The sequence below is a fragment of the Antechinus flavipes genome, chromosome 3, assembly GCF_016432865.1.
Source record: "Antechinus flavipes isolate AdamAnt ecotype Samford, QLD, Australia chromosome 3, AdamAnt_v2, whole genome shotgun sequence".
Lineage (NCBI taxonomy): Eukaryota > Metazoa > Chordata > Mammalia > Dasyuromorphia > Dasyuridae > Antechinus > Antechinus flavipes.
In genome coordinates this window covers 52,258,003-52,281,402 of record NC_067400.1, presented here as the reverse complement: position 1 = coordinate 52,281,402, position 23,400 = coordinate 52,258,003, and the positions used below count along the sequence as shown (strand labels likewise).

The window sequence follows — 23,400 nt, the reverse complement described above, 5'->3', positions numbered from 1 at the left end:
AAAACACATACCTGGCTGGCATCACACTTCCAACCCCCATTTAGGATACACAAGCTTACCTCTATCCCTCACTCAATTCCTTCCTCCACTCAGTCCTTCCTTGGGACTAGGCTGAAAACAGGTAGAAAAAAGTAGGGGAAGGGAGCAGAAAAACTGTGAAGGGGTTAGTTAGAAGCTGTGGGACACAACCAGCAATTGTGTATACTTAATGATTTCTGTTAAATGGGTATAAGGAAGAAATAGAATGATTAGGAAAAGAAAGGAAGATGAAATGAAATAAACATTGAAAGGAACCAATCCATTTATACTTTAAAGATACACACAATTTTTCTCCTTCCATTCCAAAGGGAGGAGGTCACATCTTAATATTTAAAAGAAAAAGTTACTAAAAACAAGGGAAAGTTGATAAAGCAATGCCAAACAACTGTTTATTCTGTAAGGCAACTATATTGCATTATCTCATGAAAACTCTCATTTATTTTTATTTTACTTGTTCATAACAAAAATGGATTGTTAAACACACTTAGTGTAGTGAAGACCACTACCTACAATCGAGGAAGGTTAAGTTTGATTCCAAGCAAACACTAAGCAAACTGACTTCGGTCTCTGTTTCTTGAATCCCAGTTTTCTCACCTATAAAATTAAGGAGTTGAACACATGATCTGAAGTCCCTTACAGTTTTAACACTATATTCAAGTGCTAACATTGTATATAAACTTTTGGAACCATTTTCTTCTATCAACATCCAATATTGGACCCAGAAGATACAGACAAAAGAAGACAAACATTTCCATGTCTGTCTTTTGCCCTTAAAGGTCAAAAAAATCAGTCATGCTGAAATTTGGTATCCATTCCAAAGTTATTAAGTGAACATTTGTCTATCTATGTGGGCAATTTACTAAAGAAGCTGAGATCTAATTGGGAGAAAGGACGTGTCTTGACAGAAAGATAACTTTTTATCTGATACTAGCTAAAGAAAGAGTAGTTAAAGCATCTGAGCATGTGCTGCAAAATGAGGAAGAGGTGTAAGATGAAGCTCTCTGCAAATGGTCCCAAATTTTTTTTTTAGTAAAATATGAAAGATTCTCAGCTAAGAGGATGAGGCATGGGCATTGTGAGTAAGGATGAAAAGTTTTGAAGAGCCACTTTGATGAATGGAATAATGAATCAATTAAGGAAGTTTAAACGGATTGCTTTGCAGCATAGAGGGCCCAAGTAAGAACATATAAAAAACTTGTATTGGATGTAATACAATTTCAACATTTTCAGAACTTGAATAGGCATGAAGAGAGAGTATACCAAAAATAATCCAAGACAGATTTGACAAGGCACAAAGGAACTTGAGAGAAAATAACAGTGTAGAAATTAACTGATTAAAAGTAGGGAAGGAAAGAATGTACCTACAGCAGAGATGAGCACCTGGGAAAAAAATAAGATGTCAAGTAGCCGGCAGTCATGGCCTGGACAAAGAACAGGTTTTAGGGTTATATGGCAGAGAAAAAAGCCACATAACTGCAGAGTTAACAAATTTTGACGGTGGAACACTTCTAGGTGATGGCAATATGAAGCATCTGATCATTATATATTGTTGGAATCTTTACAAACTGCTAACTCATTAGACTTGATGGATTATTGATCTGATCTTACAAGAAGATGTTTCGGGCCAGAACCTGAAACAAGGTACTAAGTAGAACTAATTGATACAATGCTTGTGTTTGCATCTTTACTCCTTGGAGTTCACAAGTTTGGGAAATTTCAGGGTTTAGTATGAGATATCTGAATTCACACCTCCCTTAAAGCTCTTAGGGCCAGAAAGCACTATGGGAGAAAACCCATAATCCCATTCTCTCAGAAGAGTCATATATAAGAATATTCTCCACTTGGCTGACAGGTGGCGGAAGAAGACTTTTGAGAGGAAGAAGCTACGAGTCAAGAGTTCAGTGAAGATTGAGAAGGCTCTCTCAGAGGCAAGACAGATTCAACTTGGTGCCGGCTCTGGAGGCTGAAGAAAGCAGAGGCAGAGGCTGAAGGACAAACCCTTTGGATTTGGAGACATTCGGAGGGAGCTCTTGGAACCAAGCAGAGATAGGCCTCTAAGCTAACCGGGCTATATTGGAGACAATAAAAGATCTGAACTTTTATCACCTGGCTGTGTTTGGGGTAATTATTGATCCGAACTGAAACTAAGGCTGACTCCAAGAAAACCTCCCCTGAGAAACCTGCCCTCTCCCCCAGAGAGAACCATCATCTTTTGATGGATCTTTTGATTACATTATTATAAAGAAGAACAAGAACTCAACTATTCTACTTATTTTAAAAGAAAAAGAAACACCACAATATATAGCTCTGACGAAGTTAAAGAATAAGTCCTGGGGATTTAAAAAGTCAAGGAACTTGGGGTTAGAGTATTTGAGGAAGTATCAATATGTATGTGACATCTAACTTGAGTAATAGGGTTGAGAAGTAATTCATTATATAGAGAAATGGCAGCAAGAGAATGGGAAGGAAAATTCCAGGTCAAGGAGAAAATGTAAAAAAGGCCATACAGAGGTGGGAAAGTAGAATAATCATAAATTGTTTTAATTTGATATCCTTAAGGAGAGCAAGTATAGTTTCAAGTCAAACTGGAAGGCCATGAATCAGGATTGGAGAACTTAGTCCCTTGTTTTGGTTCTTATTGAAAAAAAAAAAAAAAAATGGAGGGTCACTGGTTTTTAGGTAAAGAGAAAATATGTCTATGTGTACTTAATATTTTCTGGCAGTGGTTTATAGACTAAACTGGAGATGGGAAAGAAAGCTCATTTAGAATAACAGTAACAGTAAACAATGTTTAAATAAGTAGAATAGACGCATTAGGAATTGTGAGGAACAGACAAAGTTTTAAAGTTAAAGAAGTTTTAGAAAGCATTAATATGATAGGCTAAGTATAAAAAGATAACCTTATAAAAATTAAAAGGAAAATTATTTAAAAAGGCACAATTTGAACTGCATTCTTAAAATATCTGTACATTTATAAAAATGATAAAATAGTAACAGTTAAAAATCTGAAGAAAATCCATCAACAAGCAATTATTCAGTGTCCTACTATGTACCAGGCACTATGCTAAGCATCAGCTAGACAAAAACAAAAATAAAACTGTTCCTGCTTTCAAAGATTTTATATTCTAATGTGAAAGTTACTACTTGTAAAAAAAAAAAAAAATGTACAATATACCAAATAAATGTTTACCTCATTTTTACCTAGGGATAAGAATAGGTTTCATGTAGGATGTGCCCCAAGCAAAGTAGTAAAGGAAATAAGAGTTCTAAAAAGTTGTACTGAGCTAAGAGAATATTTCAAACATGGAAAATAGCCAGTGAAAAGGAATGAAGAAGAGTAGTGAGTGCAAACTGGAAGACAAAGTAAAATGGCCAGTGACATTAGAACATAGAATGTGGTGAGTAAAGTGTATACAAAAATGGCAGTGGACTCCAAATAAAACACTTTAACATTCACAAAGTACTTCTGTAAATGCCTTCCAATTTTTGTCTTTACAACAAGTTGGGAGGTAAATGCTATTATCGTCTCCATTTTAAAGATGACCAAAAGGAGGCAGACTTTGTTTGAATGACTCAACCAGGATAACTTCAAATGACTGAGGTCAAATCTGAACTTGGGTCTTCCCAATACCAAGTCCACATTAACCAGCACACTGAAGAAAATCAGAAAAAAAGATTTGGGGTTCCACCCACAAATAGAAGAGTAAACAAAAATTAACCAGGGGAAGAAAAGAAAAAACAGTCAGACAGGGGAAGTATCATGAGAATAGTGACACTGAAATTCAGACAAAAAAGGGTAAGTCAGCACACACATCTCTGACTGGTTAAGATGACAGAAAGAGATAATGATGAATGTTTGGAGGGGATGTGGGAAAACTGGGACACTGATATATTGTTGGTGGAGTTGTGAACTGATATAGACATTCTGGAGAGCAATTTGGAACTATGCCCAAAGAGGTATCAAACTATTGATACTAGCAATTGATCTTTGATCTAGCAGTGTCTCTATTGAGCCTGTATCCCAAAGAGATCATAAAAATGAGGAAAGAACCCATATATGCAAATGTTTGTGGCAACCCTTTTGTGGTGGCAAGAAACTAGAAATTGAGTGGATGCCCATCAGGTGGAGAATGGCTGAGTAAGTTATGGTATATGAATGTGATAGAATATTATGGTTCTATAAGAAATGATCAGCAGGATGATTTCAGAGAGGCCTGGAGAACTGATGCTAAGTGAAATGAGCAGAGAGAACATTGTACACGGAAACAACAAAATTCTACAATGATAAATTCTGATGGACATGGCTCTTGTCAACAATGGGATGATTCAGACAGGTTCCAATAATCTTATGAGAGAGAGCCATCTACACCTAGAGAGAGGACTGTGAGAACTGAGTGTGGAATCCAACACAGCATTTTCTCTTTTTGTTATTATTTGCTTGCACTTTTGTTTTCTTTCTTTCTCAATCTGATCTTACTTTTGCATTATAATAATTGTAGAAATATATAAAGAAGAACTGAAAATGCTTAACATACATTATTATATTGCTTGCTGTCTAGGGAAGGGAGTGGGGAGAAGACAGAAAAATTTGGAACACAAAGTTTTCAAGGATGAATGTTGAAAATTATCTTTGAATATATTTTGAAAATACAAAAATAGTATTTTTAAAAGAAAGGGTGAATCAACAATATCAATTATTAGAAAAAGATAGGGTTAGGGTTAGGTTGAGATTGGTAGCTCTGGATTGAGTGAAAGGGCAAATTTTTTGCAAGATTTTGATTCATTGCTTTTAAAAACAATTGAATATTTAAAATTCATTATTTCTAATTTAAAAAGCAACAACAACAGATAACACACACACAAAAAAAAGGTTTATCATTTTAGGACCGGTCTCTTTGGGAGCCCAGCCCAGAGAGGCCCAGTTCAGGGAGCCTGGCAAAGGCTTTTTTTTTGGCTTTTAACCAAAATACAACAGTATTGGTTACTCTGTCCTGGCTCAGGAAGCCAGTGGATCAGCAGATCAGCTGTGAGACCTCCAACGCAACTACAGAAGACAAATTGTGAGCCTCTGAACTCCAGAATAAAGGGAGACTTCAACAGGTCCACTGAGCACAGGGAAGCCTGAAGCACCCAGCCCCAATCCAGTGCCATCATAAAGAGGCCTTGTCCCTCTGCAATCAAAAAGAGGCCCTTGTCCCCTTGCAAAAAAGCTTGGGGCAATTAGGGCAATCACCCCCACCTTAGGAGCAGAGCTCAACTTTTTAAAAAGTGCAAAAAGAGCTCTGATTATAGAAAGCTACCTATAGAGAAAGGGAAGATCGGAACACAAACCCAGAAGAGGATAGCAAAAGCAAAATGCCTTGAGGTGAAGCCTCAAAGAGAAATATGACCTGGTTTCCAGTTCAAAAGATTCTCTTGGAAGAGCTCAAAGGGATCTTAAAAGAGAGAAGAAAAATGGGAAAAAAGGGAGTGCTATGTAGGAATACTATAAAAGTTAGGGAGGAAAGAGCCAATAACTTGGAAAAGACACAGAAGCCGAAGGAAGAAATTCCTCAAAAAATAAATTTGCCGAAATGGAAAAAAAAGAAAATCCAATGAACAAAACAATACCTTTAAAAATATAATTGGCCAAATGCAAAAAAGGAGAGTGAAAAGCTAACTGAAAAAAATAACACACTAAAAATTAGAATTGGACAAATGTAAATGAATGACTCAATGAGACATCAAGAATCAGTCAAACAAAACCAAAAAGAAAAAGAAAATAAAAGAAGAAAATACCTCACTGGTAAAACAACTGACTTGGAAAATAGATCGAGGAAAGACAATGTAAAAATTACAGAACACCGGAAAGCCATAATGAAAAAAGAGAGACTGGACAACAACAACTTTCAAGAAAATCATCAAGGAAAACTTTCCTGATATTCTAGAACAGAGGATAAAAATAGTCATGAAAGAATCTACTTGATCACCTCCTGAAAGATTTCCCAAAATAAAAATAAAAAAAGGAATATTGTCACTAAATTCCAGAATTATCAAATCAAGGAGAAAAAAACTGCAAGCAGCCAGAAAGAAATAATTCAAATATAAAGAAGCCATAATCATAATTACCTGGGACCTAGCAGCTTCCCTTTACATGACTGAAGAGCCTGAAATACGATATTCTGGAAGGCAAAGGAGCTTGAACTACTACCAAGAATCAACTATTCAGCAAAACTAAGTATTATCTTTCAGGGGAAAGATGGACTTTCAATGGAATAGGGAATTTTCAATCCTTTCTGATGAAAAGACTAAAACTAAGCAAAAATATGATCTTCAAATACAAGACTCAATAGAAGCATAAAAAGATAAAAAGGAAATTATACATATGTTTTAATAAGTTTTAAAACATATAAATTTTAACTGTGAATGTGAATTCATAAAATTCATAAAACAGAAGTTGATTAAAAGTCAAGAAATATATTTGAAGCAGAGAGATACAAAAAGAATAAAGGTAAAAGGCTGGAACAGAATCTATTATACTTTGGCTGAGGTGGGAAGGGAGGGACAGGGAAGGAGGTAAGGCCAGCAATCTTGGTCTCAGACCAAGCAAAAGCAAAAATAGATCTAATTAAAAGAGATCCGGAAGGAAACTATATGTTGCTAAAAGGATAGATAATGAAGTGGTATCAATACTAAACATCTTTGTATCAAGTGATATAGAATCCAAATTCTTAGTGAATTGCAAGAAGAAATGGTGCATTATTCCATACCTTCCCCTATTTCTTCCATTTTTTTTAAGAAGAAGAGATGGGTCTTCTTGATAAAGAAAATTCATCTACAGACCCCCTTAACTAATTAATTTAGCAATAGCCCTAACTTTTCTAGCAAATTACCCTCATTACTCACCATTCTCTCCCTATTTACTGGATCTTTCCCAGCTGCCTATAAATTCATCTTACATGCCCACTGGCTATTGACTGACAAGAATCTTTCCTCCCTCTTATGGCTAGTTCCTTGAGGAAAAATCACTCACATTAATTGCCTCTGCTACCAAAGTGACAACTCTTCTAAAGTGAATAGCATAATTATGTCAGCCCTCATCAATGTGTTCCAATGGCTTTACTTCTAGGATCTATATAAACTATAAAAAATTAACAATCCTCAAAACCCTAATTTCTTCATACATGCCACTTTCCAACAAAACAACACTCCCAAACATTATTTTCATGTCTTTGCATTCACTGTCCCCTCATGCCTAAAATGTTCTATATCTATTATCTCTGATTTCAGTTTTGTCCTAATTTATATTTCAACGACTCAGCTCAAATCCCATCTACTCCAGAAGGCCTACCCTTCTTTCTCAATGTTTCTTCCATCTATCTACTATCTTAACTAGTAATTTACATGCTATGTTGTCTCCTCAGAAAACTCCCTGACGGCAGAAGCTATTATTTTTACTTTTTTAAATATCCCTTAGTATATGTCTGATAATTGCTTGTTGACTGACGAAATTTAAGGTCCCTAAAGGCAAATATTATATAGTTGTGCCTTTTTACTTCTACCACCTAACTTAGTGGCTAGCTTTCAGTAAGCACTTATAAATATTTACTGATTGAGGTATATATATTACAAGATCAGTGAAGAAAAGAGGTCCCATAGGCACTATCAGCAATCTTACTAGAGGAGTAAAATAGCTGGAAAATTCAATGTCCTTCAAATAAGAACTGTGGAATGTAAATTTTAAAGAATATTGATTGCTGTACTCTCGGAAGCAAGGCTTTTTAACTTTTTTCCATTCACGATCCCTTTTTACCCAAGAAAGTTTTATGCAATTGAAAGTATAGGTATTATAAAATAGCTATACAAATCAAACATTTACTGATAATAAAATGTAAACAAATTTATTTTAAAACAGTTCTGATTGTTTAAAACAATGATACACATATCATTTTACCATCTGTTAAAGACAAAACCAGATTTGCATACTAATGAGCTAAATGTACTTTATTTTTACATAAAGGATTAAATCTTGGCAAAATATTTGATACCTTTTATGTTGCCAAATTTTTCACGACCCTCTTGACCAATAATTTTAAAAGCTTTGTTCTAAAGAACATATAGTATAAAAATTTCATATGAATTGAGAAACAAGCAAAAGAATAACAGATCATAATAATAGAAATGAAGGTAAACAGAAAGCAATTCAAACAGAAAAGAGGATGCTGAGCCATGTGAAGACATTAATTTACAACAAAGAATAACTACTTCTTGTCAGCACAAGTAAGAGCAGAAAGTTAATTATTAATAGTTACAAAACCACTCATTTTTGTTTTGTTTTACTGGCTTTAAAAATAAGGAACTAAGAGGGGAATCCACTTATGGGGAAGTGATCATTGTGTCTAACCAATTATCAATAAAAAACTTCAGTGCTGCTTTTCCCTGCTAGTCCCTATTTTTTCTTTAATTTCTCTGGCACTACTAACATTCAAGGTTAAGGTGAATTACTGCAGCTCCACAATTACTTTTAAGCAAAAAAAATCCAATTCACTTGGATATTTCACTCTTCAACCAAGCCAACTTGAATTTAGTGGCATTTAATTCCAATTAATTATTTATTAAGGATATATCAATATTAAATAAATATTAACATAATGTTATTAATATATTCCACTAAATATATGTCACTAAATTCCACTATAATTAAACTAAGATACTATTTTGCAGAATATCAACATAAAGAAGCTAAGGATCAGATTTTGGACAACACTGAAAAGACTAGGCAATACTTCTGGATTTCACAAAGACCTCAGTTCCAATCATAACTAGTCTAACCCATAACTTCTATGTCAAACCCAAAAAGGGATCACTAATTAATCAAACTTCTATGTTAGAAGATTTCTAATGGGGCATAATCCTCTAGCACCTAAATAAGCCCATTCCACTTCTGGCCAGCTCTAAATGTTAGTAGTTTCTCTTATACACTAGCAAATCTATACTCTTAGTTAACTTGAGAATTCCTTCCAATGAGAGATATCACAACCGGCCTATTCCTTCCCCACCTCTCCACTCCCTCCCCCTTCTTCCCTACCGGTTTGCTTGTAAATTTGCCTTTTTCAAGCTTCTGGTTATGTCCTGTGGAGCCAAACTAAACAAGTCTAACACCTCCCCCTCCTTAAGACAATCCTTCAGATATTTGAAGGGTTATTTTTGCAATCAAGAGATCACGGGTAAATTTAGTTTCAATTTAGGTGATAAAATCGGAAACCAGACTGCAAGAGGTCGAGGAGTAAATAAATGACAGAAGGGGACAGATAGCTTTTCAAGACATTTGTCTGAGAAAGTGAGGAGATAAAAATACTTGTAGGGGACATGAGAGTTTAGTGAAGGTTTTTAAAGAATGTAGAGATTTTTAGAGAATGTAAGCATGTTTGAAAGCAGTAGGAAAAGAACCAATTGACAGAGAAAGGCTCAAGATTTGAGAGAATGGCAGATAGATGAGAATGCAAGCTGCTGAGGAACGTGAAAGGGAATGGGATAAAGTGTACATGGGGTGGCTTTGAAGAGAAGGGCCTTCTTTTTGTTGTAGGATAAAAGAAAATACAAGAAAGTGGGAGAAGATTTCAAGGATTTACAGGATGAAAACAATTGGAAATTTTTTTCAGTTGAAAAAGCCGAGTCCATTAAAAAAGGGGGAAAAAAAAGAGAAAGGGAAGGGAATAAGCTTTAAATATGTAATATCTGTCACAATCTAGGCATAGGAGGTTAAGCACTTTAAAAACATCTCATTTGATCCTCATAACAATACTGCTAAGTAGACACTGCTAACATCCCTATTTGATAATCAAGGAAACAGAAGTTACATAACTTGCACAATATCACATAGCAAGGTCCTATGACCTGTATAAACTCAATATTTGAACTCGGGTTTTCCTAAATCCAGCCCAGCACTCCAATCCCACTGTACCACAAGTTGTGTCTACAACAGGGATTGAAGACCAAATACACTAAACAAGCTCAGAAAAACTAAAGACAGGTAAAACATCATTTCCTAGGGGACAAAAACCTAAGAAACAATGGTTTCCAGTTTAAACAGTGACCCAAGAGCTCAAAGAGGAAAAGATATTTCCTTTCTCTATAAAGTGAAAAAGAAGGAAAATAGAACTATATACATCCATACAATATATATACAACATACATAAGAATAATCTATATGAGGCTTTACTAAACATTTCATAACCCTGAGTCACTCATCATTGACTAGTTTATATGTTAGAAGAAAAAGAGTTCTGAGAAAGTTTTTTTTTTTTTTTTAATTGTCTTAGGACTTAGATATTGGAGAAAAGTAAGTAACTTAAGAGAGAAAATCTTAGGCCTCAGGTGGTGAAAGCACTATTTTCATGGCTATGTGGGATATTATCATCATCTAATGATTGTTGATGATGGTATCAATATTTAGCACTTATCAAGTATTACTATGTGCTAGGCACTGTGCTAAGCACATTACAATTATTACCTCATTTGATCCTCACAACAACCCTGGGAGATAGATGCAATTATTATCCCCATTTTACAGTTCAGGAAACTGAGGCAAGAAGTAAAATGACTTTCTTAGGGTCATATAGCTACTAAGTGTCTGAGGTCAAATTTGAACTCAGATCTTCCTGCTCCAAGCCTAGCACTTTCTCTACTGTTACCTAGCTGTCCTGATTTGGGATAAATATGTCAAATTATATCTGAATAATGTGTTCCATATATTATATTCTATCTTAGAAATAAATATCAATCTGTTTTGTTATCCATTTTGGAAAGCAATTCGCAAACAATAGTTCCTAAAATGTTCAAATCCTATGACCAATAGACTCCACAGGTAGGTCTATTTCTCAAGGTAGATATGACAGGAAAGAAATACCCAAAGGTAGAAAAAACATTTACAGCATGCCTAACAAGAAAAGGCTAAATGATAAATGAAAGTAAGTGTAATAAGAACTATGAAGGAAAGAATGATAGGCAAGAAAAATTCAAATAAACCTGGAAAGGCTTATGTGAAATGATTCAGAATAAAGAATCAATTTAATACATACTGTAACAAGTTTAGAGAAGTGACAAAATTTTGGTAAAATACAACACTCAAATCCCACCTAAGAGACTTACTAGCTTGTGTGACCCTGAGGAAAAGCTTTCTGAAGCTGCTTTCTCATCTTTAAAATGAGGATAATAATAGCTTCTACCTCCCAAGGTTTTTGTGGAAATCAAATGAGAATATATGTAAAGTGTTTTGCAGTCTTAAAAGTGCCATATAAATACTACTAACTAGTACCAGGAGCGATAGTACTAGTAGGAGTGGCAGTAGCAGCATCACCACCAGTGCTACCATGTGATGACAGCTGAAAGGACAAAATTCTGACTTTTTGTTCATGATATAAAACAGGAGAAGTGAGTTTGAGTGTTTATTCAAAATATATTATATTGGAAAACAAAATTTATCAATTTTTTTTGGTTACGTGCTCTTCTAACAATTAGTCTATTCTGCTTCCAACATTTCTATCTTGGGAAAACAGGAAGAATTCCTTGAAGTTTTTAAGTGAATAAGTATAATCATTTTCTTGAGATAATGTAGAAGGTCCAAATCAGATTTAATTATTGTTCCATTAGCAGTATTCCCTTTCCATACACTCTATATTCCAATCAAATTAGATTTAACTGATGCCTTATCTTTTCCTACTATTTTCCTTTCAATACAGGCAAAACTCCATGCAAAATAATACTCTCTCTCACCACTGTGTCATGTAAATAAATTTCCCTTCTTCTGAACTGAGGTTGAATTTAGGTTCCATCTAAATTTCCTTGATTTTCCACATATGTTTTTTCACAAAGCATGCTGTATTGGCCCTTTTATATTTAGCCTTTTAACCATGTTTTATATATTTGACAATATCTACATATATATTCCATCGGCCTGTCAAATTCCTTCAAAGATTGCCACTTTTCTTCTTTGCATCAGTGCCTAGTGCTTTGTAGTCAATATTTGCTTAATTGAATTGTCTATATGGTCTAACTAAATTGAAACTTATTATTGAGTATCAACTCACTATGGACAAGTTATTCACAACAAATATTTCCTCTTTATAAACCACTTAAAGGCACTCTTCCGAAAGAATAATTCTAGAACAATTACATATTTTTTTAGTGTTTAATAACAGATTTTTTCTGTTTTTCCTAAATATAAGCTACATATTAATTCCTTTAAACTAGGCATCTGTGAACCTATGCCAAACTGGCTAGCATTACAGTTCTAAAATACCTCTTTTAGGTATTTGTCAATTGTCAAACTGATTCCAATAGACTTGAGATGAAAAATGCCATCTACCTCCACAAAGGGAACTATGGAGACTGAATACGGATCAAAGCATAGCATCATTTTGACCTTTTTTGTTTGTTTTTTTTCTCTTAGTCTGATTTTTCATTGCATAGCATGACAAATATGGAAATGTTTAAAAGGAATGAACATATTTAACTTCTACCAGATTGACTGCTGTCTTGGGAATGGGGGAGAGTAAGGCAGAAAGAAAAATTTGGAACACAAAGTCTTACAAAAATGAATCTTAAAAAATTACCTTTACATGTATTGGAGAAAATAAAATGCTACTGAGAACAGTAACAACAAAGAATTGCCAAACTGCCAGCCATGACTGTAGATATTTGTAATCCTTAGTTCTAGGGAGGCTGATGCTAATGGATTATTTATGTTCTAAAGTTCTATGATACAATAGGGCTAGTATTTGTAGTAAAGTATTCACATTAAGTCTGGCATCTCAGAAACTGAGCAATGGGACAGCCTGGGCAAATCAGTTTTAGTCAGAGTCAAGGTTACCCCACACTCACTAACAGGGGGATAGAGCCTTGTCAGTAAACACCACTTTGGGAGTAAGATAAGTAAACATTTTCCAAAATGAAACAAATAGCATTTTTTTTTAAATGGCTCTGCACAGAATTCCAAATGAAATATATCTCAAAGCTAGCTTGGATAACTAAATAGTTTGGACACACATTATACATGTCATTATTAAAAGAATCACATAAATTTAAGAGCAAAAGTGCAAGAAAATCCACTATCTTTAATTAAAGCTGCAGAATAACAAGGATATTGGTATCCAACAATACCTCCTAATCAACAGTATGCTTTAAGTCTATTTTATCTGTATTCCTTAAAAAATGAACCGGTATCAAAAATAACATGCAGTTGATTTTAAGAAGCAAAAACCAAAAGAAATAATAATTATCTCTTCACCTGATCACTCAACCATAGAGTCAAGCACAATGGAAGTGATTCCATAAATTGCTCTATGATACAATCACCCTGCCACACACTTCTTCACTCAGAAAGACATACAATCAGGTATATAAAAATATACTTTTATGTTCAAGGATTCCAGACAGAATGCACACAAATATGTACCCATATTGTATAAATATTAATACATACATATATGTATATAGTGCATATGTGTGTATATTTTCTCTCTCTGAGGCACTAATGATTAGACAACAAATCGATGCCTTCAAATCTGACCCCTTACTCAAGTTAAGGAAACTGGCTAAACTTCTATTTTCACAGTATGACCGAGAAATAAGATCTTTTCAAAAAATAAGTAAATATAAATATAAATAGCAAAGATCAATCTCACATTTGGCAGACTGCAAGTATCCTCTAGCTATTTCCATAGCTCCTTCAACACATCTGTCAAAGTAAGAAAGCTTATGCTTCAATTAAAAGAATATTTCAAAACTGGAAAGGTCACAGGAGAAGTTATAGCAGGTTAATCTACAAAGGCAAATCTTAAATGCTTCAAGTGGGCACAATAAAAGCCAGCACACCACACGTTTCATAATTTTTTTGCTTTTTAAACTAAATAAATAGAAAATAAACATTTATTTTTTTTAAAAGGGGTAAGGAAGAAGAATCAAATACTTTAATACTTGCTATCTACTGAAGAAATCCCATGAACAAAAAACCAAAACAGATACATTTAAGAGAAAAGGAATGACAATCATGCAAGTGGCTATTGAAATCTCCAACAAAAAGAAAACTGCAGAGAGGTAAATTTTTTTTGCAAGAGTACTTTTCTAGTGAACCCCATTATTCTTGGGATACTTGTACATTCACAAACAGCATAAGATTACAAATAAAACAAATCATTATAAAGAAATAGTTGATCAAACTATTTAAAATACATTCATGGATCCCAGGTTAAGAACCTCTACTGTAGTTAAGGAGTAAAAATTGAGTTCCAGAGTAAAATTTTAATTTTCAAAAAAGCCCTGAGCATTGGGAGATGTTAGAACCTGATAATTACCATAAAATATATAAATAAATCGGGTCCATTGCATGTTAAGAGTTTTGCTAAAGTAAAAGTTCCCATCTCCTTTTTGTCAGTGGAGGTAAGGTATTACAAATATAATATGGCACAGATTTATCAACTTAATTGTTTTCCTTTGCTAAAAGCAAGGAGGGGGAATGGGAATGTACTATAGGGATGGGAAAAATTTAGTAAAAACTAAAGAAGGAATAACTACATATTTTTAATAAGTGGATAAAGCAAATACTGAGGTTCTTCATAACTATCTTTTGATCAATTGGTTGAACCTGTCCTCTGATAGCCTAGATCTATATAAAAGGTACCACATACGGTCCTATCATTCAGGACCATTAAATCAAAGCAAAATGTAAAAGTTCTGGTCCTGGCAAAGTGTGAACGGTATATGAGGAAACTTGGTATCTGAATAAAGGTAAAGAAATAATTTTCATAAGAAACTTAAAAGCTTAATATAATTTTACAGCAGACGTTTTCTCACTTTACCTAAGATTAGCCTCTTTAGACAAAGATAAAGGCAGTCTTGCTTCTCATAATTTGTAAGAAAATTTAATTTCTAGTACAGCTGGTTTCATATCAGAGCTTTTTTCAAGGCATTCATTAACTTCAATATTTAAGTATACATCTGATAACCATAGGCAACCAAAGTAAACATATCCTTGGGCATATAATCATGTAAAATTAAGCAAGTTACATATAACTATGAGCTAAAATAAATGATTCTCTAAATCGGTACCTATGATAGAATAATATAAAGCAAAGAAGCAAATCTTTCTTTAATTACCTATCCCTGAGTAAATTAAAGTCTCCCTAGCAATAGTGATATAAACTCAACTACCAGCATTTGCTCCAGTAGTGCTCAAAACACTACCCAAAGACTTGCTGCAAATTACACAATGTGAAATCTTAGAAAACTCCAAATTGCAGGCTATTTAATTGCACTGAGGGTCATGATAAAGTGGGATGAAGCAGGGAAGATGAATTATGCATTTATCAATTATCAATTATTGTCCTTTTGGTTTTTGTAAATCTCAAGCTCTCTTTCTCCTGAATTCCAAACACTAATTATTGGATCCACAAAAAAAAGGAGACCCATCAATAGGAGAGTGACTAAACAAATTGTGACACCTGAATATACTATGAAACAAGGAACAGGAATTCAGAGAATACAGGAAGACTTACTGATATATATTAGTATATATATCTCACCTGACCTGTCTTACAGGTCATCTTAAGGGCAACATGATTTATTCTAAAACAGTTTAGCTCCCTATCAAAGCCTACACCTTACCCTCAAGAAATTATGCATCAGATACAGAGTAATCTCAACTAAATCATAGAAGGCTACATCTTTATAAAATGAGAATAAAAACCTTATTACTTATAGCATTCCTTCAATGCCTCTCTCCACTTGGGCTAAAAGAGAAACCTAATCCCAGGCCTTCTTACAATGTTCACTTCTAAGGTACACAGATTCCGATCCAAGCCGTTCTAACAACTTCCAAAATTCCTCCACTAAATAAACAAAGGGGGAAAAGGGAGTACTGAGAGGAATCAAGATAACCTGAATTTTGATGAAAATGCCATGGGAGAAATCACTGCTGCCCCTTTAGAAGTTACTCAGGATTTAAGCAGATAAACTCCAACATACTTTCCTCTCCTCCACTGTAAGGAGGTTGAAGCAGCCCAGGAGCTTGGGGTTAGGAATCTGTTTAAAAGCAATGGCAGGACAACTGAGAGCCATTGGAGGGAGAGAGAGAGAGAGAGAGAGAGAGAGAGAGAGAGAGAGAGAGGATAAAGGGTCATCAAAATAAAATGCCTCAATAAAGACCACAAACACAAGCAAATAAGCCAAAAGAGATTCTAAAACCAGCACGTCTCCAGGAAAAGACATAGCTCTCTTAACAGGAAGATAAAATGAACCAATATAGTCTTTTGAAAGACAGAAGGTACATGGAAATAACAAGAAACTCTATACTGCTTCAAAATATCAATAAAGTCCAGAAAAGAAAAACTTAGCAATAAACAGAGGTTACAAATTGGAGCTTTTGGAGCTTAGTTATAATTAACAGATGAGAGACTAACCATATACCTGTGAAATGAAAAAGAGACTGAAAATTTGGAAAACAAAAATATTCAGGCAAAAACAAATATAGAAAATAGAAGAAAAGGGGCACAATGTGAAAAATAAAAAATGTGAATTTTAGGCTAAATAAAATAATTACACAATGAAAATAACATAATTGTAAATATAAAAACAGAATCTTGGAGGGGAGTGGGGGAGTAGTTAGTTAACCCTCCCAAGAAGTTTAGTCCTGGAGAAAAGGTGAGAAAATGCAAGCCCATTCTTCTTTGCAAAGGTAGAGAACTATGGGTGGAATAACCTTTACAATGTGACATGGTTACTGTGGTGGTTGGCTTTGCTGAAGTGCCTTTATTCTTTTCTTTTTAAAAAAATTCCTTCTTTGAGGAGAAGACTACTCATCAGCTAGGGAAGCCTCTCATTAGCCCTGCCTTTACGGTCATATCACAAAGCAACATTTCCTTCACTTCCAGAAATCCTTTGCTGCTCCTTCAATTACCATGAGAGGTCAGAAGCCTCGTTTTTCAGAATGGAAATATAGCAATTCCTTTCTCAAATTAGCCACTAATAAAAATCCTTATTCAACTGATAAAATATGAGTACTCACAAGCAGCAAAGAATGAAGTAGTCGTGGTTGGGGATGAGTCACTGAGAACTGAAACATTCTTTTAAAGGTCTATTCAACAAATTCAATAATAAACTTGTTTTCTCTCACTCTCCTTAAGTTGATTTTTATATTTACCTTCAGAAATATTCTATCAGAATCTATGTCTTGAAAGAAAGTATTGTCAGTGAACCAAAAAAGACAAAAGCTCTCAGTTGTTTCTTTTAGAGAGAGAGAGAGAGAGAGAGAGAGAGAGAGAGAGAGAGAGAGAGAGAGAAATTGTGTATGTTTGGGTGGGAGGTTGGATTCACACTCTCACAGAGATCTCATTAATCTCCTTCAATCTCAAGTGTCCTTAGTATCCAGTATCCCCATAAAATAAAGTGTCTGAGCTCACTGAATAAATCTAATATTATGAATTCTAATTTAAGAAAATGAGAGAAAAACATTCATTGTAACTGAAAAAAGACGAATAGATTTTCTTCCAGAAAGCCTGTCTTCACTCCCATAAATGGAAACTTGTAGAGCACTGTATTCTATCAGCCATGAAATGGCTGATGTATCATTTGACCAAACTCAGAAAAGTAGATGGGCCCCTTTTGGCATTTCATTTGCACACAGCTCTCTATTAAGATCAAAAGCCATCAAAATCTAAATAAAAGGTAAATTCCATCATAAAGGAATAATTCAAACAGAAAAATAATCACTGAGTATTCATATAGAGCCATTCCCAAGAGAAAAAAAACTACTAGTGGTATAAATAGATGTAAATATGCAAGAATATGTTTAAAATGACAAGCAAGAAGGATGAAAAAAAAATAACAATCTACAAATTACAATAAATATTGTACAAAATTGAATACTGACCAAATACTTAAGCCTGAAAGAAAATCTGACCTCAAAGGAAAATACAATTGCTACATTTTCAGCATGAATTAAACACATATACTCATTTTTAAAAGTTAGAGTATTAAACAAATCTTACCCTTATTTATTTCAAATATAAAAACTAAAAACCTAATCTGGTAAAGAATTATTTACAATTCACTTATTTCTAAGCCAGAGTTTTATCTGTAGAATGAATTATCTATCTATAGTAAAGGAAGTAGAATGAAAAATACTACAAAACATCTAAAATATGCAAGTTTTTGCCTTCACAAATAGCTTTTAGCATTACTATTGCACATATATTCAAAACCTACTTCAAACATTTGATAAACACATACCTTCCTCCTATTGAGTCGTCTTGTGGTTGGGCCCCGGCAGTGTTCCTCTGTGAACGTCGCAGTGACCCCCCTGGATTGTTATTAGGCCGGTTGGACATTGGCACCTCTCTCCTGAAGGGACATACCCTTTCTAGACACTACCATTCACTGAAAAAAAGAGAAAGGTAAAAGCTTACCAAATGCAAGTGACAATACATACAAGATTTCTAAAACTCTAGGAGAGTGATAGTACTACTCCTAGAGTTTTATTATTCTAGTATTCATTAGCATTTTAGTATTCAATTTAAATCTCGCTATTTGTGTGACCTAGGACAAGTGACTTAATCTCACTGCTTCAAATTTCTCAACTGTAAAATAGGAATCATAGTGTCATCTTCTCATAAGGTTATCATCATAAAGATCAAATGAAGTATTGGTGAAGCACTTTGCACAATGTCTAGTACATAATAGGTACTGAATGCTTATTCCTTTTTCCCTTCTCTTGTTAGGTTTAAAAAGATGAAAAGTTCCATGTTGATTCAATTCATAAAAGATTATATTCCTATATATAATGTGTATACAGATTATAATTATATATAATGTGTATAGTTATTTGATAGTAACCTGTGGTCAGAAAACCAATTTTATTCAGCCTAAATAACAAAAATCTATTATTTCCTAAACTCAAAAGTCTTTCAACCTACAACTTGGGATAGAGTTACTCCAAGCAGTTACCCAATGCATTGAGTAGTTATGTAATTTACATTATGAATCTTACTCAGTGTGTTTGAGGTCAGTTTTAAATACAGGGCTTACTCCAAGCCAATAGTACTACTTTGCACTTTGCCATGCTACCTTTAAATTATCAATAATGAGGAGCGAGAGGAGGCTGTACCTACAGGCAAAAATACTAAGATATAACCTGAAAAGTTCACATTTCCATTTAGAGGAACAGTTTTTTAAAAATTTTCTAGTTAAAAAAAAAAAACAACATCTTAGCGTAAAATTCAATATAAAATCTATCTACTGGAAACCTATATTTTAGGTTTTATTTATTATTATTATTATTATTAAGTATTAAGAAACAATACTTAAATGGTTTTTAATTATTAAATGATTTATAATCATTTTAGCAGCATAACCTTTATTTAAATGTATGAATATAATATGAGGATGATTACTATAATTTTTCAATCAAAAGGGAAGAATATCCTCACAGGAAGTTGTATCTGAAGGGTCTCTGAACTGTCCATTTCCTGTTATTAAATAACCAATTGAGTTAAAATAATTCAAAAAGCAGGTCAACTTCACCATGTAATCCTGACATTATATTAAACAGCTGAAGTACTTTCTATAGTTTGTGCTGTTACCCAGGCCTATTTGCAACTCTTTTCATCTATCAAATAAACTACTATACTGGAAATTCATTTGAGAAAAAAATTTTTAAAGATCAAAAGAAAATCAGCAACAATGAATTATAACATCTTAGTGTTGGAAAGAACAAGGAAGAGTAGAAGTCACAGAATTTCTATCACTAACTACTTATTATATACTTACTTAAACTTACTTTTCATCACCCCTGTCTCTCTCATCTCTCTCTCCTCTCACTCATTTCATAACACTGTAATTTGCCTTTTGACCTAACCACTACACCGGAACTATTTCCTACAAAATTATCAATGATCTCTGGCTGTAAAATCTGATTCTTTTTTTTATTTCTCGTCCTTCTTGAGCATTTGACCCTATGTCTAATCTCTCTTTCTCAGATACTCCTCTCTTAAGGGGAAAAATCTTGCCCTCCCTTAACCAACCAAATAGAATCAATCCCTGATTTACATGTCATCTTCTATTTTGGAATCCAAGACCCATTATTTGCTGTCGCTTACTTTCCCTTGAGCCTCAGTTTCCTTCAGTTTGAAGTCATGAATCTTTTAAGTTGTCAATTTCTCTATCCACATAAGCAACTCTGATAAGACTGGAAAGAGAACTGAATTTGCAGCCAAAGAGCCTAGTTCAAAACCTGACTCTGCTGTTTACAACCTGTGTAACTAGTTAAGTCAATCTTTTTGCTCTGGGCCTCCATTTTCCCACCTGGAAAATGGAAAGAACAGACTAAATGCTCAATCTCTAAAGCTACAGTCCCTACATTAGCAGTTCCCTGCCACTGCTTGGCATGCATCTTTGATGCTCCATCTTATGAAAAGCCTTTACAGCATTAGTTGTTAGTGCTCCTGGCATTCAATTATCACCTCTCATCTGTGTTTCATTTGTTCCTCTCCCTGTTTCTCTCCATCAAGAAAGGAACAACTTGACAGGAAAGATTCTTTTGAATTTTGCCTTGGTTTTCCCCAATGCCTATTAAGATGTTTTGAACAATCTGGACTTTACGAATACTGAAGACTTCCATGTGATTATGATGACTAGCCAGGTATGCAAAGTGTTAACCCTGGAATTTAGAAGGCCCAAGTTCAGGTCTGAACTCAAAGAGATGAATAGCTGTGTGGCCTAAAGCATCTTAATTAAATTTCCTTAACTATAAATTACCTTTCCTTAACTATAAAATACCTAACCTAAAAATAATCTAATAAAATAACAGTTAATTGGAAGTTCAAGTGAAATAATATTTGTAAAGCAATTAGTAGAGTGCCTAGCACAGACAACAAGATTATATTGGCATATCAACTTAACAAGTCTGTCGACATCTAATTCTTTAATATCTTTTCAAGATTATTCTCTTATAGCTAACCATTCATTCTATCTCTTGACTATTTTAAGCTGTTTTTTCACTAAGTATACTTCTATTAAAATTTCTATAAAACGAACCAGAAAACTATAAAGAGGTAACTCCAAGTTATAAACTAATTAATGTATATAAAGATAAGATTTTCTTTACTTAAGAATATCCAGAAATTTATTTTTCTTTTTGTCTGCAGCAACAAATCACAGAGGACTGGTGCTGTCATTCTAGGAACGGTCCATAAATCAACTGAGCAAGAACTAAATATCTACTAACTGGCAGTGTAATAGGGGATATAAAAACAAAATCTCTTTCCCTTTAAGAAGCTTGAGTGGAAGGGGAGATAAGGAAGGTTGTGCCTGTGGACAAAGAAAAGAGCAAATAAAAGATGTACACAATAAATAGTCATTTCAAGAATAGGGAACTAACACAAGCTCATGAAAGATTTTCTGGAGAACCCAAGTTGAAATGAGATAGGAGAACATTCTGGGCACCAGGAACAGAGCCTAAAGATCAAGGAAACCATAAACTTTTTGTGAGGGAGAATAAGACATAGTCAACCTAAAAATATTACAATGAGATTGAAGAGTTTTGTTAAAGAAGCCACTTAAGCTTCTTGTCCATAAATCATTGACATTGTGAGACTACTTGGCAAATATGGGAAGGATAGACTGAAGAAAGATATTGGAGTCAGGGAGACCAATTGGGGAATAGTGCACAATAGTTCCCTGTGGGAAACAAGGAAGGCTTGATTAAAGGTGATAATGGCATAAGTGGTAAGAAGAAGATAAATCACAGGTAGAGGAGATAAAGAGAAGTAAACCTCAAAGAAGAAATCCTGCTTTTGGTTTTTCTGTTTGTTTGGGAGAGGAAGGGGTAATTGTTCAGAACTGTAAATTCTGAAGATAAAATCTGAACCTATGGAAGCTCACACAAAACAATCTAGAATATAAAAAAGAGAATAAAGCCTCTGTATACAGAGGGCAGAATAAACTCAGAACTAGCCAGGCAAGCAGAACCACAAAAAGCAGTTGTTAGGAAGCTCCAGGGAGAAGAGGAATACCTAGAAGAGGTGGTAACAAAATATAAGCTCCAACAACGGAAATCAAGCAGCACTGGGAATAGGGAATGGGGGGAGGGAAAAGACTTAGCAGTAAGAAAAAAGATCACTAAAGATCCTTAAGAAAACAGTTTCATTTGAGGAAGTACAAAGAGAAATCCAATTGCAAAAAGTTTGAGAGCTGACAGAATAGACTGATATGAATTTAAGTTCCAATAAGCAAAAATTAGTTTAGAGCCAAAGTGTGATTCTGATTAGGATGACATGTAATCAGACCTTCCATTGCTTCAAACTTCTTAGTAATAATCATCTTTTTATTTTTAAAAAAGTATTCATTTTAACAAAGCCTGGAACTACAAATTAATGATGCTTCACAGACAATGTCAGGTCATTTCAGATTTCCCATCAAGAGCAAACAAGTTCCGAAACAAGAACTTGCTAAACCAAAGCCAGATTATATGGAATTTTATAGCTAAATTCTAAGGTGTTCAATGAGGTTAAATAACTTTCTTTGAGCTCTATCCAGGTCTATCCCACATTCTAAATTGCAATGTTTTCCCCTAAGCATTCAAGAGTTAAAGGACTGGCAAGTTCTTTATGAAGTTAGTATCAGAGGAGGAAAATAAAACTAAGACTTTATGACTCTATCCCTTATTCAAACTCTAAGGAAGGAAACACTATTCAAGTTATTGTGTCGAAAGAATACTGTCTACAAAGTAAAAAAATAAAATTTATATCCATATCCAGTCTAGCATTGAAATTATACAGGTACTGCATTGACATAAGTTCCCTTAAACAGTTAAAAGACATGATTAGTTTTCAGAAGAAATACAAGACATTACAATGGTCTTATGAAAAGATACTCCAAATCACATAAAGGACTGCCGGTTTCATTTTCCTCAACTGTAAAATGGTGATGATAATAACACCCACTTTTCAAGGGTGTTGCAAGGATTAAATAGGTTACAATTACAATGCATTTTACAACCTTAGACTTCTATATAATTCTGGCAATAAAGAAAATTAAATTAGCAATTAAAAAAACAAACACAAAAATACCTATCAATAAATAAAAGCACCTTAAATAAAATTCAGCATTCATTTGGCAAAAGATATAAAAAACATACGAAGAATGGAATTTACCTTAACATAAAAGCAAAACATATTTGAAATTAAAAGCTAAGCATTAAACAATTACAGAAACCTTTCCCAAAAAAAAAATTGCAAAGTAAAGAAAGTGTTGTATATTTCTCAATAAAATGCAGCAAGATGAAAAAGGGGGGAAAAAAGGTGAAAATCCAATATCAAACTAATACTTTCC

At 34.0% G+C, this 23,400-nt stretch overlaps 1 protein-coding gene and 1 long non-coding RNA gene across 10 annotated transcripts in view; one reads left to right on the top strand and one right to left on the bottom strand.

Moving 5' to 3' along the window:
- Window positions 1–22,774, top strand: part of LOC127553011 (uncharacterized) — a 32,935-nt gene extending 10,161 nt beyond the window's left edge. The window contains exon 3 of the long non-coding RNA XR_007951644.1: window positions 21,216–22,774. This is a non-coding gene — a long non-coding RNA (uncharacterized LOC127553011). The remainder of the gene's footprint in view (window positions 1–21,215) is intronic.
- Window positions 1–23,400, bottom strand: part of TRIP12 (thyroid hormone receptor interactor 12) — a 170,774-nt gene that overhangs the window by 85,863 nt on the left and 61,511 nt on the right. For all 9 annotated transcript variants that reach the window (XM_051983370.1, XM_051983369.1, XM_051983372.1 and 6 more), the window contains exon 3: window positions 18,304–18,450. In XM_051983370.1, coding sequence (XP_051839330.1) covers window positions 18,304–18,401 — 98 coding nt within the window. In that variant the 5' untranslated portion in view covers window positions 18,402–18,450. The remainder of the gene's footprint in view (window positions 1–18,303; window positions 18,451–23,400) is intronic.